Source organism: Amborella trichopoda, chromosome 13, assembly GCF_054954075.1.
Source record: "Amborella trichopoda isolate Santa Cruz 75 chromosome 13, AtrichopodaSantaCruz75HAP2 v2.0, whole genome shotgun sequence".
Taxonomy (NCBI): domain Eukaryota; kingdom Viridiplantae; phylum Streptophyta; class Magnoliopsida; order Amborellales; family Amborellaceae; genus Amborella; species Amborella trichopoda.
This window is the reverse complement of record NC_142348.1, coordinates 48,932,377-48,950,711: the sequence shown is the minus strand read 5'-3', so window position 1 is coordinate 48,950,711 and position 18,335 is coordinate 48,932,377. Positions and strand designations below refer to the sequence as shown.

General features: G+C 35.5%; 1 protein-coding gene and 1 pseudogene across 2 annotated transcripts; both read right to left on the bottom strand.

Moving 5' to 3' along the window:
• Nucleotides 1–3,691: 3,691 nt before the first annotated feature.
• Nucleotides 3,692–8,350, bottom strand: LOC110008247 (flavonoid-6-hydroxylase). The gene is given in 3 exon segments (XM_088856756.1): nucleotides 3,692–4,481; nucleotides 7,251–7,706; nucleotides 7,709–8,350. Coding segments are annotated over 3 exon segments (1,560 nt in total). The 5' UTR covers nucleotides 8,189–8,350; the 3' UTR covers nucleotides 3,692–3,857.
• Nucleotides 8,351–10,879: 2,529 nt separating this feature from the next.
• On the bottom strand, nucleotides 10,880–17,607 carry LOC18446034 (putative membrane protein At3g27390; annotated as a pseudogene). Its single transcript, XR_016048192.1, has 12 exons — nucleotides 17,466–17,607; nucleotides 16,876–16,996; nucleotides 16,681–16,786; nucleotides 16,403–16,598; nucleotides 15,763–15,893; nucleotides 14,579–14,868; nucleotides 14,035–14,141; nucleotides 13,627–13,756; nucleotides 13,348–13,519; nucleotides 12,986–13,229; nucleotides 11,600–11,732; nucleotides 10,880–10,987 (listed from the first exon to the last, which is right to left on the bottom strand). The product of XR_016048192.1 is annotated as a putative membrane protein At3g27390 (transcript).
• Nucleotides 17,608–18,335: the final 728 nt, after the last annotated feature.

Sequence of the window (18,335 nt, the reverse complement as noted above, 5' to 3'; positions counted from 1 at the left end):
CCTCTCTCTCTACTCATTATTTGCCTCGTGCAGTAACCTAGAAGCCATGACAAACGCACGGTCCCATCTCTTCCCCCCTCTTTCTCTCGTTCTCGTCGCGTTATGGGTCTCGGAGCCATGGAACCAACGGTCACGTCTCTCTTTGCGATCTTCCCCTTAGTGCTTCAAGCCTAAACGCAGGAAACCTACAGCTCCTTATAGCATCCCACTATCCGTTATACACTCAAATCAGTACCCTTCAGAGTCATCCAAGAGTTCTAACACTCGAATCATCACTCTAACTTCTTCTCCGTACAGTCGAGTTGAACCACAAGAAATATATACGTTCTCTCCCTCACCACTCAATCGGGTAGAGTCTTCCTAAGTCGACAGTCAAGTGAGTTCTAACTCTTTAGCTGCTCTGATCGCCTGAGCGCATAGAGTTTATGCGGATAGGGGGATTCTTGTCACTATTTCTCCCCTCATTTTTTCTTCTGCCAGCCAGCCCCCGTTTGAGTGAACCGTTATAGAGGAATATCGTGGAATTCACATTGCCGTTTCTAACACAAGAGAACAAGGCGACGTCTTAAAGCTTGAGGAGTGCTCGTGTCTAAACCGCATTGGCAAACAACCGGAGGGCTTCGTAATTGTTCTAAGAGGGCAAACTGCCCAGGCCTGTCCCGAAACCCCCAACGACAAGTTAGGTGCCTAAACGCACCCCTATGGTAAAATCTCCTCATTATTGGTTCCTATCCACACAAATGAGAGAACGCACATGCACACAAACAAATGTGCAACATGCACAGACCCTCTGCAGTTGTTTGAGAGAGGATTTTATCCCGCCAACATGCACAGACCCTCCGCAGTTGTTTGAGAGAGGATTTTATCCCGCCGTACGTGCGAGGAAAAGTCAGAAATTCGCCCTACTATTGACAAAAAAATATAAGAAATAGAAGAAATTAAAAAATTAGAAACAATCACCACATTATTACAATTAATTTTTTGGATATTTTCTTAAAATTTTTAAGATGATTTGGGAACTTTCATGTTTTTTTTCTTTTTAAAAAAATTTCAAAAATATTCTAGATCTTTCAATAACAATCTTTCATTCAATATTTTATTATTATTATTATTTATTTAATATTTTTAGAACTCTAATGATTTTTTTATATTTTTTCTTATTTTTAACAATTTTTATATATTTTGGGGTTGTGCAGAACGTGACCCTCTCTCTACTTGGAAGGGCTGAGGCCCTTGGCCGAGTCGAGTTTCTGAACAATAATCGAATCCATAGTTTGTGCAAGTACGAGAAGGTTGCAAATATCCATGCTTGAGATCCTCGCCTTTAAAGAAACGCTGAACCATATCAGAATCTTCTGATCCAGGTTAGGTTAGGTTGGGTGCGTTGTCCTGGTTTATGGAACACCCAGAATGGCCCGATTTGCATCACTTTTTTTTTTCTTTTTTTTTCTCCCTTTTTTTTTGTGTCATTGTTATTCAGCCTCAGAAACTTGTTGCTCCAGATCAGAATTGTCGATCCAAATCAGCCCAATGAGTGATTGAGTGGGCTAACAGTCATGGTTCTAAGACACTAATCTTCAGTGGAGCTTTGGGTCCACGCTTGAGAACCTCATACCCCCTGTTCTAAGACATTACACACCAACGATGCGAAATTGTTTGATAGCGACACTCATAGTATCGTGTACATGTCACAATAAATATTGAAAAGAAATTATTTGCCTAAAGAAAATATTGGAAAGAAATTAACACGTAGTTTCTAGAATAATTTTGGGGTGAGGTTTGTATAAAGTCCCCACCTTATTGTATATAGGTAAGGCTCGTAAATTTTGCCGGAAGATGCAGTTTTGGTATTGAAATCTTATGTTGATTTAAAAATCCATATTCCACCTTAATTATGAAATTGGAAATTTCAAAAATAATGCAGATCGAACATATCTATAAACACTTAAAAAATAGATAGTTTAGATAACTTGTTATAAGATGCCATTTTTTTAGAGCTTGAAATTCAATTTGTTTTTATATCCATCCATCTTGAAGTCCAGATGCTCAATTAGAAGGATTTCTAACTTCGACACACTCTTCTCTACTAGATTTTGAGTTGTATAAACTTTTTTCATATTTTTGTGAGAAGCATAATATCTAAAGTAATACAAAATTAGGGGAAATATATATATATATATATATATATATATATATATATATATATATATATATATATATATATATATTAGTTACTAAACCTCTATGATACCATTTAATTGGACTTATTTTTATTGAACCTTTTATAGAGTTGTCCCATACCGTATCTACGAGCATTGTATAAATGGGAAAAGTTTATATAGAGCCTAGACTCTAAACAATCAAATTAGGGCCTATCTCAAAAAATTTACTAGAAGAGGTTATTTTGATGCCCAAATATCGTCAAATTGATCATCTCGACATCAAGATGCATGGACTTGAGAAAAAAATGGATTTCAAGTGTTGGAAATAGGGCATCTGATAAGGCATTTTTTACCGTCAATTTTTAAGTTATTCAAGTTTTCATAGATCTGCTCGATCTACGCTATTTTTGAAGCTTTAAATTTTATAATTAAAGATAAACATATATTTAAAGGCTAATCAAAGATTTACAATATTGAAACCATATGTCTCGACACTGTTTGAAGGTGGGCTCTAATTTGATTGTTTAGAGCCTCAGCTCTATACAAACTGCACCCCATACAAATTGAATGATTTATATTTTTATGAAATACAACGAGGCATATGTCCTTATTTGGGGTATTCGGTTATTTTCAATCAACTTATATATTTAAAATAAATAATCCTATCAAAATTAATAAAATAGTTTTGAAATTACAAATGTCTTGAGTTGTTCAACTGTAGTAAGGAATGTTAACACCTATAAGATGAGTGACATGAAGTGATGAAGACTTGAAGTAACACCTATAAGATGAGTGAAATGAGTGGATGAATTACTCTCCCTAAGTTTTGGCAATTAGAGTTTTATGCCAAATGATAAATGTTCCCTCGGGAGCATTTCATGCATCCATTTCATTTCTTCAGGTAAAATCCTACCTAGGAGTATTTTGTACAGCCCAAAATATGGGGATAGAACCTCCTAAACCTATTGATCGAACTCTAAAATGTAAATAATAATAATAATAATAATAATAATAATATTATTATTATTATTATTATTATTGCTATTGCTATTGCTATTGCTATTGCTATTGCTATTGCTATTGCTATTGCTATTGCTATTACTATTATTATTATTATTATTATTATTATTATTATTATTATTATTATTATTATTAAATCAATCAATCATTCAATAAATAATCACATGCTCTCTAATGGGCATCAAATCCTAAACTTGAATGTGGACTGTGAACACAATTTTGGATAGCCATATCCAAGTGCTTAAAAACTCAAAATCTACTTTATCTTTCCTTGAAAATGTTCTTTTAGTGACTGTAAATTGGACCAAAAGTTTGGGATCAAGAAAATCCTCTTAATTAATTCGTTTTGCCTGAGGTAGTAAGCCCTCGAGAGTATGCTAGAGCACAAAAATTCAAAAATAAAACTAAAAAAAAAAATACATAAACAGCATTAGGTTTGTGTGCAGGTTAATGATGTTAAGCACGATGCATGTGGTTATGAATCACAAACAATTGCAACGGATATGGGCTTGATTACAAAGAAACATTTGCTCCATCCTCAAATGTTAATAACATCAACAAGGCAATCGTCATCGTCATCATTCTCAAAGTTTTTTTTCAACTAATTGGGGTCGGCTACATGAATCGTGGTTTGCCATTTTACTCTATTAAGAGCCAATGTATCCATTGATTTTCTCATTCGTACAACACGAAAGGTAGACGAGGATTTGCTATGAGTTCTAAAGGAATGGCTCTAGGGAGTGTAATCCCCAAGCCCTCAGCCATGTCCACAGCCTTACCCGAAGGAGTGGCCCAATCAAAGCTATGCAACAAGGTCGCGAGCGTAAGATGCATGAGTTGAAGAGCAAACAAGCTTCCAGGACACGACCTTCTCCCTGAACCAAATGGCAGCAGCTCGAAATGCTGGCCATGAACATCGACCTCACTATGGCTAGTTAAGAACCTCTCAGGATAGAACTCCTCTGGTTGTAAGCAAATGTGAGGGTCCCTATGTATTTGCCACACATTCACAAGTAGGCGGGTCCCAGCTGGGACGTGGAAACTGCCTACTTGGCAATCTTGGATCGCCTCGTGGGGTGCTAGGGTGGGTGCCGATGGGTAGAGACGCGAAGTCTCCTTTAGTATGGCTTTTAGATACTTCAACTGTTCGATGTCCGATTCATTGACTCTCCGGTTCGTGCCAATTTGAGTATCTAGCTCATCTTGAGCTTTTCTTAAGACATTGGGGTTGTTCATCAGTAATGTAAAAGCCCATTCCAAGGTCACCGTAGTTGTGTCAGTTGCAGCCATTAGCAAATCCTGTTAAGAATGCAAAAATAATATCTATAAAGAATGGTCAAAACCAGCGTTTTAAAAAACGCCGCCCGGTTCGACTCGGAAATCGTGAAAAGGGGACCGGATCGCCCAAAATTCGGAAATCGTCCGGTTCTAGAGAGAACCGGACGATTCTGTACAGTGAATCGCCGATTCACTGTACGGAATCGGCGAGTCCGAACAGTGAATCGGCGATTCCGTACGGAATTTTTTTTTTTTTTTTTTTTTTTTTTTTTTTTTTGTTGTAATCCATGATAGATTTTTTTGTAATACTTGATCGATTTTTTTGTAATCCATGATCGAATTGTTTTTGTTTTTTTGTAATCCATGATCGAATTGTTTTTGTTTTTTTGTAATCCATGATCGAATTGTTTTTGTTTTTTTGTAATCTATGATCGAATTTTTTGGTTTTTTGTAACCCATAATAGAATTTTTTGTAATCCATGATCGAAATGTTTGTTTTCTTTTCTTGTAATCCATGATCGATTTTTTTGTTTTTTTTTTTTTTTTCGTAACCCATGATAGAATTTTTTGTAATCCATGATCGAATGTTTTGTAATACATGATCGAAATGTTTGTTTTTTTTTTGTAATCCATGATCGAAATGTTTGTTTTTTTTTTTGTAATCCATGATTGAATTTTTTGTTTTTTGCTTTTTTTGTAACCCATGATAGAGTTTTTTGTAATCCATGATTGAATTTTTTGTAATCCATGATCGAACTATTTTTTTCTTTTTTTATAATCCACGATTGAATTTTTTGTTGTTTTTTGTTTGTTTTTTTTTGTAATCCATGATCGAATTTTATGTAATCCATGATCGAATTTTATGTAATCCATGATTGAATTTTTTGAAAATTTGTGATTTTTTTTGTTTAATCCATGATCGATTTTTTTTTTGTAATCCATGATATAATTTTTTGAAAATTTGTGATTTTTTTCTTAATCCATGATCGATTTTTTTGAAAATTTGTTTTTTTTTTTTTTAATCCATATTATTCAAAAAGAAAACGAGAGAGATGATGATTCTGAGGCCACCCTATCGCAGCCATATTATTCACATATCGAGTCCCAACAGCAACAGTGTAGGGATGAGCACAAAATACTGTAAATTAAATGCTGAATGGCGGTTCATGCAGGGAAAGAACATATCAATATTCGCATATTCATTCAAAAACATGAAAATTCTTAATGGAGTACCCTCATTTTTTATTGAATTCCTAAAAACCAATATTTATAATGAATTTTAATAATTTTTTCGAATTTTTTTTAAGCTTTATTCTGACCGATTCACCCGATTCCCGATCCGGATCGCCGATTCGCCGATCCAGATCGGTTTTTAGGAAGCCCGATCCGGGTCACCGATCCGTTTTTTAAACCATTGGTCAAAACTGTTTTATCATGAGATTTTTCTTGACTAATATCGTTTAGTATTGCCCAAATGTGTCTTACTTTTGAATCTTTACCTCATGTTCATTGATTTGTCTAAAAACATGGACAACTACGAACTAACCTTTACAAAATTTAGTTTATTTATAGACTATGATAATAAGTAAGTGATCATGGTTTTTGAAGTGAATTGGTGTTTTTCTGTGAGATTTTTTCTAAGTGTTGTGAAATTTTTAGAGTGTAATATCCAGAGCGATTGTATAATATAAGATACATTGTCTGAGCTGTCACTCATTGCAAAAGAGATGATCATATTGCCTTATATTCACGTCACATTCTACCTCAGACACACTCTTTGATCCTATATTCAAGAAAAGCATATAATAAGACTATTTATCTTTAGCATAAGAATGTCCCAATCACTTTTAGCCATTATATATAAAATCTGATGTAAAATTCTTGAGTTTTATAATACCCCTAGATGCCCGATTTCACTTCAACTCCCTGTACCCATTTATACTAAAGAAGAAAATAGTTTGGTCTCCATATTCATTTTGAAATCCATGTAACAGTAAAATATAATCCACCAAAAGGTCATCACTGCCCAATGAATTTATGGATCGTAGTGAGTTGAAGAATCACTAAGATTGATGGGCCCCACCCTCTCTAAATCATGGTTCATAATCTATATGACCACCCTCTCTAAATCATGGTTCATAATCTATATGACCACCATATCCTCTAATGGCTTATGAGGTTTAAATAGTCCATTTCGATTAGGAAATGGTTTATATAAGTGCAAGGTTTTAAATAATCAAATTGGGCGCACATCAAAAATTTCACTAGAAGAGGTTGTTTTGATGCCAAAATATCCTTGAATTGATAATCTCGACCTCAAGATGCATAAACATGAGAAAAAAATGGATTTCAAGTTTTGGAAGTAGTGCATCGTGTAATGCATATTTCAAGTTTTGGAATTAGTGCATCTTATAATGCATTTTTGGACCGTCAATTTTCAAGAATTTCAAATTTTCATGGATATGCTCGATCTCCATTATTTTTGAAGTCTTAAATTTCATAATTATAGGCGAAAATATATTTTAGGGCTATCACAAATATTTGCAGTATTAAAACCACGTTTTTTGACACTATTTGAAAGTGCAGTTACATTGATTGTTTAGAGCGTCAGCTTCATACAAACCGCACCGATTATATTACCCTTGTCCATTCATTTCAGTTTGCAGCAAGTTTCCTGTTAAATTTAGAGTGAATGATTTATCAAGTCTTTTAAAAAAATACGTACAACATAATTTTTTGCTATGGATATAGACTGTCGAGTATAAAAAGACAAAAGGGTTGTTTTCGTACCAGGACAATAGCCTTGATGACAGTGTCCACCTCATGGGAACCCGGCCACTCCCCCTCCTTCACTAGTGAGAGAAGCACATCAATAAAATCCCGGTCGCCGGAGTACTCGCCGGAATCTCCACCGGGAATTATTTTCCGTCTTCGATGATCAGCCACCCAGCCCCTCGCGATTAAATCAAGCTCTTTTGCCACCTTCCTCATCTTTCTTTTATATCCACCTAAATCCAAGAACCAAACAAAAGGCAAAGCATCACACAAAGAAGAAGCTCCCATCAAAAAGAAAGTCTCCTCTATCAAAGCCCTGACTCGCCGGATTTCCACGTCATCTCGCCGGATATTACATTTTCCGGCGCCCATCCTCGCCGTGAAATTTAAAGTCAGGGTCCCAAGAATATCCCTCATATCCACCTTCACCGGATCCTGCCGATTGCCCACCCACAGCCCGTACAGCTCCCTTACACATGTGCGAACCTCTGATTACGCACGTGCCTTATCGCCTCCAGGCTCTTCAAAGAGAGGAGATGGACGGTCGTGATTTTCCGAGCCTTGCGCCAGTGGGGACCACTTGGGGCAAATCCTATCATGGCCGAATCATAACCAATGACTTTTGCGGCCTGGGATTTTGGGCGGGTACTGAAATTTCGATCATTCTCGGTAAAGCAAAGTTTCGCGAGATTTCGGCTACTGAGTATTAGCATCCGGTGAAAGCCCAGGCGTAGGGTGAAGGCAGGCCCGTACAAATCGGACAAAGAAGCTAATTTCTTGTAGAGAGGAACATTACCAGAGATGACTCGGAGGTGGCCGATCAGCGGCCATGATCCTCCGGGCTCCGGAGCCTGTTTACTGTGGAGATTTCTTTTCCTGATTAATAGGTGGAGGAGGATGATTATAAAAAGGGTTGCGAGGATTAGTTGCAGAGGGTTAGTCCAATAATCCATGGTTTTGGGAGCGCTATGGATATACATTGCTTTAGGTCCTGGAGGCAACACGATTTTTAAAGTCGACGATGGCTGCCCCTCCGTTTGGTGACACCCAAAGTTGAAAGGAGAGAAAGGTGCCTGAGTAGGAGGGGGGAGTGAGAAAGTGGAGAGACAGAGAGAGGAGGGATGCAAGAGAGAGAGTGTGATTGATTGGAGAAAAGGGGAGGAGAAGATAGATTTATTGATTGGAGAAAAAGGATGGAGAAGATAGATTTATTGATTGGAGAAAAGGGGTGGAGAAGATAGATTTATTGATTTGAGGAAAGGAATGGAGGAGAGAGAGATTGATGTGAAAGGAGAAGTGATAGAGAGGGATGGAATTAAACTATTATTATGTGAAAGGAGAAGTGATAGAGAGGGATGGAATTAAACTATTATTGTTAGTTTTCATTTTTTTTTTTTTTTTTTCATATGAGTAAAGTTATAAGGGGACCCTCCCCACTAATGTGAGTAGGATTTCAAATGTTCACTTTTAAATTTGACATAAATTTTTAAAAAAGTTATCACATACGTGTGGAACTTGATTTTTTAAAAAATTTATGTCAAATTTAATGGTGATCCTTTGAGGTCTTACACTCATGGATGTGAGAGGATCTCACAAAGTCATTTCCCTTTTCATAGTCATGATCTTCATGTTATTCTTTAAAAATTATGATCAAATTATATTTAAAAAATATGAAAAAAGTTTATATCTGGTTGCAACCTTAAAATGTAGGATTACAGATGCACCTCAAAAATCCATCAAAGAATATTCTTTTAAGAGAGAAAATAAGGTCAAAGAAAAAAAAAATAGAAAAATTACAAATAACCCCCAAGAATAGGATTTTTATGCAACTTGAACCAAAATTGTTTTTTTACTTTTTACCCTAAATTTAACTCTTCTAGCAAATACCCCAAAGTTATAAAAAAAGTAAAATGAAGACAAAAATAATCTCAGAAAAGCATGCGGCCTGGTACTTTGCTTCTGGAAAGAATGCAGTCTGGTATAAAATAGAGGTGGTCCAACACTTTGGGCATACGGTCCGACACAAAATGAGGGGGGTCCGACACTTTCCTTCTGAAAAGCATGTGGTACAACACAAAATAGGGGTGGTCCGACACTTTGGGCATGCGGTCCGGCACAAAATGGGGGCGGTTCGGTACTTCAGGCTTCTGGAAAGCATATGTTTCGACACAAAATAGGGATGGTCGAACACTTTGGGCATCCTGTCTAGCACAAAATGGTGGCGGTCCGGCACTATGAGCATTTTTGTCAAAAAAAATATGACTTTTTTGACTTTAGGGGTATTTGCTGGAAATGCTCAATCTGAGGTAAAAGTTTGTTAAAAAATTTTATAGGTAGTAGTTTGTCTAAAAAGTCTCGTTCTGGTTTGGAATTTTTTCAAAAAAAAGGCGATAGAGGTCATGAGAGGGGGAGAGTCCCAAGAAGTACAGCTTAGAGAGAAAAAGATGTTATCTGGTGCTTTCATATGCGTACAAGTTATGTGTGGTCTTGTGTGTGTATGTGTGGGTGAGAGTATGGTGAGTGGTGTGTCGCATGTATTTGAGTTGTATAGAGGAAATTAGAGAAATTGTAGGGAGCATATATTTGTATAAGTAATGATATATTTTGTATTATAGATATTAAAATATTGAAAGAATTTCTTTCTCTAGTCCAATTTGTTGCTGCAAATTGTGCATTTTCAACGAGTAGTATTCTTACAAAGGATGTTGGAGAAAAGTATTGATTCGTTTAATTAATTGATTGATTCATTGCACTAATTAATTAGTTATTCTGCATAAGGAAGTATTTTTTTACTGGGTGCATGCATAGTTTAGTTGATGGGTTGATTAAAATAATTAGTAGTTGGTAGCGGGAGTATTAATTTGACCCCAATAATAGAGGAAATCATCAAAACTCCCATGGAAATAATAATTTATAAAAGAAGAATAAAAGACAAAATTTAGGTGGGGTCCTATTTAAATGCAATCCATTTTAAAAACATGATCCTAGAGATAAGATCTAACATACATCCTCAACAACTCTAGGTAGTTATCCATTATAGATCCATGATTTTGCATAAACAAAAAAAATACAAAGACGAAATTACCTAAAACCTTTTGATGATTTACAAAAGGACCCGGTTTTTATGACATATGTAGAAATGCGGGCTTCTTAATAAATTTATTTTTTAGATGGATTTTAAGATTTTATTTTTAAAGATATGTAATCTCTAACATGGAAATCATGAATATGAAAACTAAATAAATTTTAAAAACTAAAAATAATTATTCTAGTAAAAAAACATTTGGACCATTAGTTTCCATTATTTTTAGATGGAACTCAAAATCCACTGAGAATCAGATTGGAATCATGATGATAGCACACCTAAGCCCCAACTAAGGTCTAGGCGTCTATCCTCACATAATGCATTAAAAAAACCTCAAAACTATTTTAAAAACAGCTAAGAGCTCTTTATCCTGACTAAATTACTCAAAACCAAAAAAAAATATTCAAAATCGTCTTTTTGTTTTTGGAATCATGATCATAGAGATCAAGATTATCGAGTCATATAACACTGTCCAAAATCCAGACTTTGAATTGTCTTTTGTTAAGGGTCAAAATCCACATTTTGGTTTTGGAATCATGATCATAGAAATTGAGATTATTCACTCGTAAAACTCAGTCGAAAATCCATTCCTAATATTGACATTTGAAGAGGGCCGGATTTGAATAGGTGCAACAGACGCACCAAAACCCTTTCCACGATAGGATTCCTATAAGATATCAGCAAGGTTCTGAAAAACAGCATAGATATCCATACTGGGAAGTGGCCGATCCCATGTAAAACAGTATCAAGCGTATATGCGGGAAAACAGAACAATTCTTTTGCTTATCCTTCACCGACTATTGATTTATACTTCAGAAAAAAAAAAAACCGATTTGTAGTGGATTTATCTGGTGATATTTTTTTAAAATGACAAATTTTGGAGTTATGAAATAACAAATCGATGTTATTACACAGTTGTATCGGCCTATGCTTTATTTAAAAACTTCGTGATACTTGAGCATGTTATTTGAACTGTGGACACCACTTCTGCACATCTTTTCAAAGAAATAGAGATAAAAGTGAATTTTAACTAATGCTAGTACAGATACTCCCCAAAGCTGTTATAGCGCCATAGCCTTGCCTAGAATTTTTGGCCTCAGCCTCAATTCTTGGGTTCAAATCCAAATCTATGTTGGTGCCAACCTCAATTTTCCAGTTCAAATCTCTCTCTCTCCCCCTTTCTCTCACACACAACATAATAACAATGATAACAAGAACACAAATAAGAACACGAGCGCAAGAAAATCAACCAACAAGAATAAGTGAACTAGAACTATACAGCAGCCTCCACTCCATCATTGTCATTGTGCTCCATTTTCTGAGCTTCATACAATAGTACTTTTACCACTTCATCTTGAAACCTACACCGGAAGGTTGGCAGCCTCGACAGTGTCAAACCAAAACCTTGCAACCTGTTTGCATATTATGAATGAGAAAATCAGGTGCTTTAAAATCATATTAATAAAGACATATCCAAGTATAACAGCACATAGGGAAGTATAACAACCAAGAGGGAAGCAGAGACTCAATAAGAATAATCATAAGAGTGGCATATGATAATAAGAGATGTAATCGACAAAAAATTCTCGAAAGTAATTATAAAAGTAGCTGGGTAGGTCAGCCAAGCACATTAGGTGTACTTTGATGTAGACACAAAGTTTCATTTGAAGCTTGGTTATATAAAAAGTAATCTGGTTTATGAAATGGCCGGTATTCACCGAGATCAATAAGCAACCTTCAATCCAAGCACCAAATCAACTGCAATTTACAAACTATGCTATTCAACTTGGGAGGGTCCCAAAGCGAAAGTATAACCCTGAGTGGATTATATGTGTTGATTAAACAAGTGGTATCACCCGTTCTTTATTGAGACAAAGTGGGGATACATTTACTGTAGGCATAAGAGGGGTTCGTTCGAAAGGCTTCCCCCTCATCTTCCCCAAAACCTTATCCACATAGAACACATCTCTATGGTTATATTTTGGAAATAAGAGTGAAATTCATAATCTATGAATAGAAGGGAGTTGAGCTAAAAAAGGCAGATTCCTGACTCTTTCATGAATGAGAAGGAAACTCTTTGGGCCTAGGCTCTTTCTATGAGTGGTTGTGTCCTCAACTATGAAAGGGAGAATTCTACCACACAGATCAATTCAAAGTTTGTGCTTTGTAATAGATCTCCTTTTCATAGTTGATGACAAAACCACTAATAGAAGTAGTCAAGGCCCCAAGCGTTCCTTAATCCTTTTCCTTCATCAAAGAGTTAGAATTCTGCTTTTCGCAACAAAAAAATCATTCATCCGTGAACTTCCTTTTTGCAACAAAGGAAATCCTTTACCCCCGAACTTCCCTTTATAGATTATGAACTCCACTTTCTCTAACTCCAACCCTGGAGATGTATTCTATGTAAAGAAATTATAGGGGAAGTGAGGGAGAAATCTTTTATAATGAACACTTATGCCTAAAATAACATATCCGCACTTTGGCTCAATAAAAAACAGATGATCCCAGTTGTTAAAATAAACAATATAATCCACTCAGGGTTCCTCTTTGAGATCTCACTAACTTAAATATTATATTTTGAATATATAACATTCTACGACAACATAGAGAAAGGCAAAGTCAACAAAGAAGCAACGTGTGTATAAGAAGAGCATTCTAACTGTACTTTCTACTCATACCAATCAATTGAGCTCTCCGAATTTCATCATCTGGTGGAAATCCACCATTTTGCCATGCTTCCATTCTCTAGAGATTTCCATAATAAAGAGTCAACTTGCACAGGTAAGCCTCTTCACTCTCTTGAAGATTAGCCTCTTTAAGCTGCTCCATCATTATAGAGATTGGGCTGAAAAACCAATCAAATGTCCTTTCCTCAGGCTTATTCACAGAAGTCATTTCAAGACCATCACCTGTAGAAAGAATGACCGAAGTAAATATGACTCTTCTCCTCTTGCTCACAAATGAAATTCACCCCATATTTTGACAAGAAAAACATTAATATAATTAATGAGAGTTGATTCTCCATACGCATGACAAAACCACTTGATCCGCTCTTGATAGAGTGCAAAAAACACTGCAAAAACATGTATGCAGGAAGGCCAATGTTGACTATCTTGCTATTGGAATATTGCCATGCCTCAAGATCCGATTTATCAATGGCCCCAACTCCAATCAGCTCCTTACCATAATCTGCACAAGCCTCAAAAAGGCGATCCCATATTTGGTAGATGTACAAACAATTATAACACGTACTCCATGGGGAAAGAACATGATATAAAAACGTGTAACGGAAAGACATATTCATACCTGAACAGATTTCAGTTGTTGCATCTTTAAGGAAGGTGTTCGTTTTGGAGAATGCTTTGGTTTGTGTGATGAGTCTCCCTTAGAAGGGAGCAAATGACGTGTAGGAGGAACCACTGGGGAGAGCCCAGGTCTGGCTGTATCCAAGAACAAATATTATCAAGTTGTACAACAAACAATTATAAACACATCAAGCGCAACGAAACTTATGAAGTAGAGGGATAAAATGATTATATAGTCAATTATCCATGTAAATATTTGGATGAATAAGGATGCACAAACAAAGATCAGTTAAAAGAATATCAATGGAAAATTCCGAATGTAACTCAATAGCATCACAAGATATTTCAGAGGAACATACGCTGTAGAAAATGACTGCAAGAGAAACATTGCAAGAAATTACTTCAATACCTTGGAAAGCAAGATCCTTGACGCATGTAGAGAAGATCATTGGTGTACTCGTCAAAAAGAGATATCGCGCATATAATATGGAGGAAACCCTTTTTTATTGAATTCTCCTGAAAACATAAGCAAGGAAGAATGCACATTCTCAGAGGTGGACTAGGAATCCAATTTCACTGCAGTCCAAATGGTAATAAGGTTGGTGACAACAATATAAGAAAAAAGAGAGAAATATTTGTTTTAAAATGGCTCAACCAGGGTCAAGCATCATAAGAAAATAAGCAAAATTGCAGAAAAGAAGTATTGTATCCAAGAACTCATCGAAAATAAACCTAAGAGTTGCTCCAAAGGATGTGAATTATAACCTAAGAACCTTAAGCCTCAGAACTTACCATGCATGTCATGCTACAAAACCAGAATAGCTGACAAGCATGGCCACCAATAAGGAAAGCTAAAAAAGTAAGATGAGGATGAAATCCCTCATGTGTCCAGGAATCTGATCCTGCTACCATTTATAAGTATGCATTAACAGGAGAATACATAAAAACTTTACCTGATAAGAAACAACAGCTGCATAAATTCCAAGAGGGAAAGCCGAAATAATCCCAGCCAAAGTAGCTAATCCAACCACTGATGGCCATAACAAAATTTTAAGTCCAGCAAAAGGAACACAAACGGTCTCCAAGCAGGGTCCGGCCCTTCCTACTAAATCTTGCATCAACCTCATCCAACCTTTGAATAACATATAGGGAAGCTTTGTAAAGTGTAAGGCATGTAATCACAGGCATATCTATGACCACTCCTAAAAGCCCAACCAGCAAGCATCCTGGTATCTGAGAACCCCTTCAATGTAAAGATAACAGATAAATTAGTGAAAAAAAGTTAAACTCTTGTTCAGATTTCATCAGAAGATATTTCAATTACAGAATGAAATTCTACTATAAATGAAGAGGAAAGTTATCTTCTATTTCTTTTTCTTTTTATTTTTTTCTCTTGCCTACCTTAAAATTATCATATAATATAGCTATAATAAAATTGGAGAGCCCATCCATATACTAAGCAAATTCAAAGAATAAGAATTCAGAACCCAATACAAGTTAGCGCAGATGAAAAGCAAATTTTTGCATACAGTAAACCTTCAATAATAATTGATTTAGGATGCTTCCTTTCAAGGCATTATCCCTCTATCTAGCATTTCCAGAGTCGACTATTATGGCGGCAAGAATTATTCAAAAGACAAACATTTTGCAATGGATAAAGATATATAAGATGTCAGGAAAATTTCCCAAGAGAATGTGATGGAAAGCAAGATTGGCGACACATTAAAATAATGTCACATAATCGTTAGGTAAAATGAGGTAAAGTGGTGCACTTGACAACATAAAGGATAACTTGAGAAAATCATCACCAACTTGACAATAAAATTAGCCTCACAAATTTAGGAGCAAATATATGAAGTTTCATTTGAAAGACTCACGTTGAAGGTTAAAAAGCCTCTGTACAACTTAGTAAGCAATATGCAGCTCTCTCAACTAGCATGATCACAGTAGGCATGGGATGGTGGATAGGTAAAGCATTACACTTCAGCACCCAAGAGAAGATAATGATCTCAAACATTTTATATCTTACATTGTAAATGAAACCTTTGGCAAAGAATATGCTCGAATGGGCAAATCAAACATAGCACAGAAATCTTCTCCAACCCACAAAAAAAGTACGTTGAAAAATCTTACGTACTTGATTTCTATGGACTCTTCAACTTTTGATTTGAGTATTCCATCCATTATAGAGTAGTAGGAATGGTAACCAACATCTGCGAAGTCTCGTACAATGGTGCAGCCTCCCAAAACAGAGCTCCATGTCCCATCCTACAGGTGTAAAGTTTTTAAAAAACAAGACAAGGGAAGTTCAGTTTTGCTGTCTCTTTATATGAAACAAGAAAATTTGAAAAAATTTGTCGCATTTTTTCCAGGATATAGTTGAAATTCATTGAACAGGCCAACTAGAAATGATCTCCTAACCATGTATTATCACCAAGAAAGTGAAATGGCTCAAATATAGCTATAATCTACCATAAATCCATCCTTTCTTAGTTGCAATTTCTTGCTCTAACATTATCACGAATAATAGCTACCAATATCAAAAAAATTATTCTTATTTTTTACATATAATTAGAAAGAAAAGGTGAATTTTTGGCAGCATGTTCTTTTGAAACTCTGTTTGAATTTGATAGCATGGACTATAACAAACGATCTCTGAAATTGGGTACGTTCACCAACAAACTAAAATAGCCAAAAAAATTCCTATTATCCACCCAACAATCTATCATATGCTACTTGAAATGTATTTCTCTGACAATTTCATGAACAATACATACCAGAAAACACCTCACAAACTTGTTCTCTTGTCCTTCCCCAATGGCCTGAAATGTAGCCATCAATGGTGAAAAGAACCCATATCCTAATCCAACAAGAAAGCTTCCTAGAACTCCAATAACCGGGTATAACAGCAATGGAATTGGCAATGTGAGAAACAAAAGACCCTTCAGGCTTATGCCATACTTCTTTGTTCTGTATACAAAAAACCACATAATCATTTATACAAATTCATCAAATTCCAGAAACTTTCTCAATTGTTTCATTGGTGTGACAGCATGTAATACAATAGTAAGTCCAGGCAAAATGGTAGGGCCACAAACCTACAATCACAGCTGAATTACCCAGCCAAATTACAAGAAAAACAACTGGGCCAACAATAATAGCTGCAAATTCAATGAAAGTGAATTCAATAACCAGATATGAAATAAAATAAAAAGAGCAAAACCCATTAATGAATCTCTCAATACTTTACCTTTCACGAGTCCCAGAATCAAAAGTAGCACAAAAATGGGTAAAAATGCCAATAAATTCCACAGAGTAGAGAAGAACCCTCTTGGTGTCTCCATAAACAAAAGCCAACAAATAAAAATTCACTGCAAAATAAAAAATATCATAGAAATAAACACAAATAACACAAAAATGAGAACAACCCATATAGATGAAATTACTGTTATTGCCAAATTAAAACAACAAGATCAACAAAAAACAAGCAAATGAGAAAAGGGAAAAATAATTATAGGCAACTAATTCAAGTTCAGTTTCATTAAAAGCACCATAAATCAACAAACCCAAGAGAAATAAAAATTGAGCTTCACAAATTGACAATGGTTTACAGGCGATTTGATGATCCATTTTTATAGAAAGAGAGACCGCATAATTTAGTGGTGGCTTTTCAGTCACTTGTTATGAATTTTGTGTTCCCTGCCATTACTTTCCTTTTAGAAAAGGGTAATGATTACCATCGAAACTGTACGTGAATTTATTCTTGCCATTGCAGACTCTCGAAGAAAGCATTATTGTTATTATCATTAAAATGGTAGAGACGATACCATATTCGCATACCTAGGGGACCGTATATTGCACCGTATAAGCCATGTATGTGATGATAGAGCTTCTGCAACTAGAGGGAAGCTCACTCTTTAGAAATGGTGTTTTGTTTTTCATCAAATCAAGGAAAATAGGAGCAAGAAAGGCAGGTACGCATGAAAATATTTTCGGGAAAGTATTTCCATATTAAAACACTTCCCCAAGTAATTAGGGGTGAGTTTTTGTCCCATCAATAGGCTGCCAATGGTGTGAAAAAAATGTACAAGGACTAAGTCCCACAAATAATTACATAATCACATGGAGGATATCTTTTACGTAAAAATACCTCCACAAATATATTTTTGAAAAATGGCTTGATAGGTCTATTAAAATAAGTACGTCCTCACTTCATAACTCATAAAAAATTTGAAGTTGAGCATTAGAAAACCATTTCATCGATCATCTCGACTTTAGCATTATGGTTGTGAAAAAAAATAGGATTTCAAGCTCTAAAAATAATGTATATTGTAATAAATTATCTAGACCGTCTATTTTTCTTTAAAAATGAGTGTTCACATATTCGAAAGATCAATACCACTGTTGGAGTTTCAAATTTTATTGTTGGTATTGGAAATTTATGTTAGAACCATCATAGAGATTTACATCACCGAAAGTACTTCTAGATGAGGATTTAAGGTGAGGTTTTATTTTGTTTTCATAAAGTCTAGGCCATATAGAAACATCATCCAATATTTTTAGGATGACGTTTTTGTAAGGCTTCAGCTTTATGAAAACTCAATGAAGCTTTACGTCAAATCAGTGTTTGCAAAATCAAACAAGAACGGTTAACTGGAAATGGGCCTGGAAGCAATTTAATCAACCTAGCCAGTAAACCGATCGATTCAA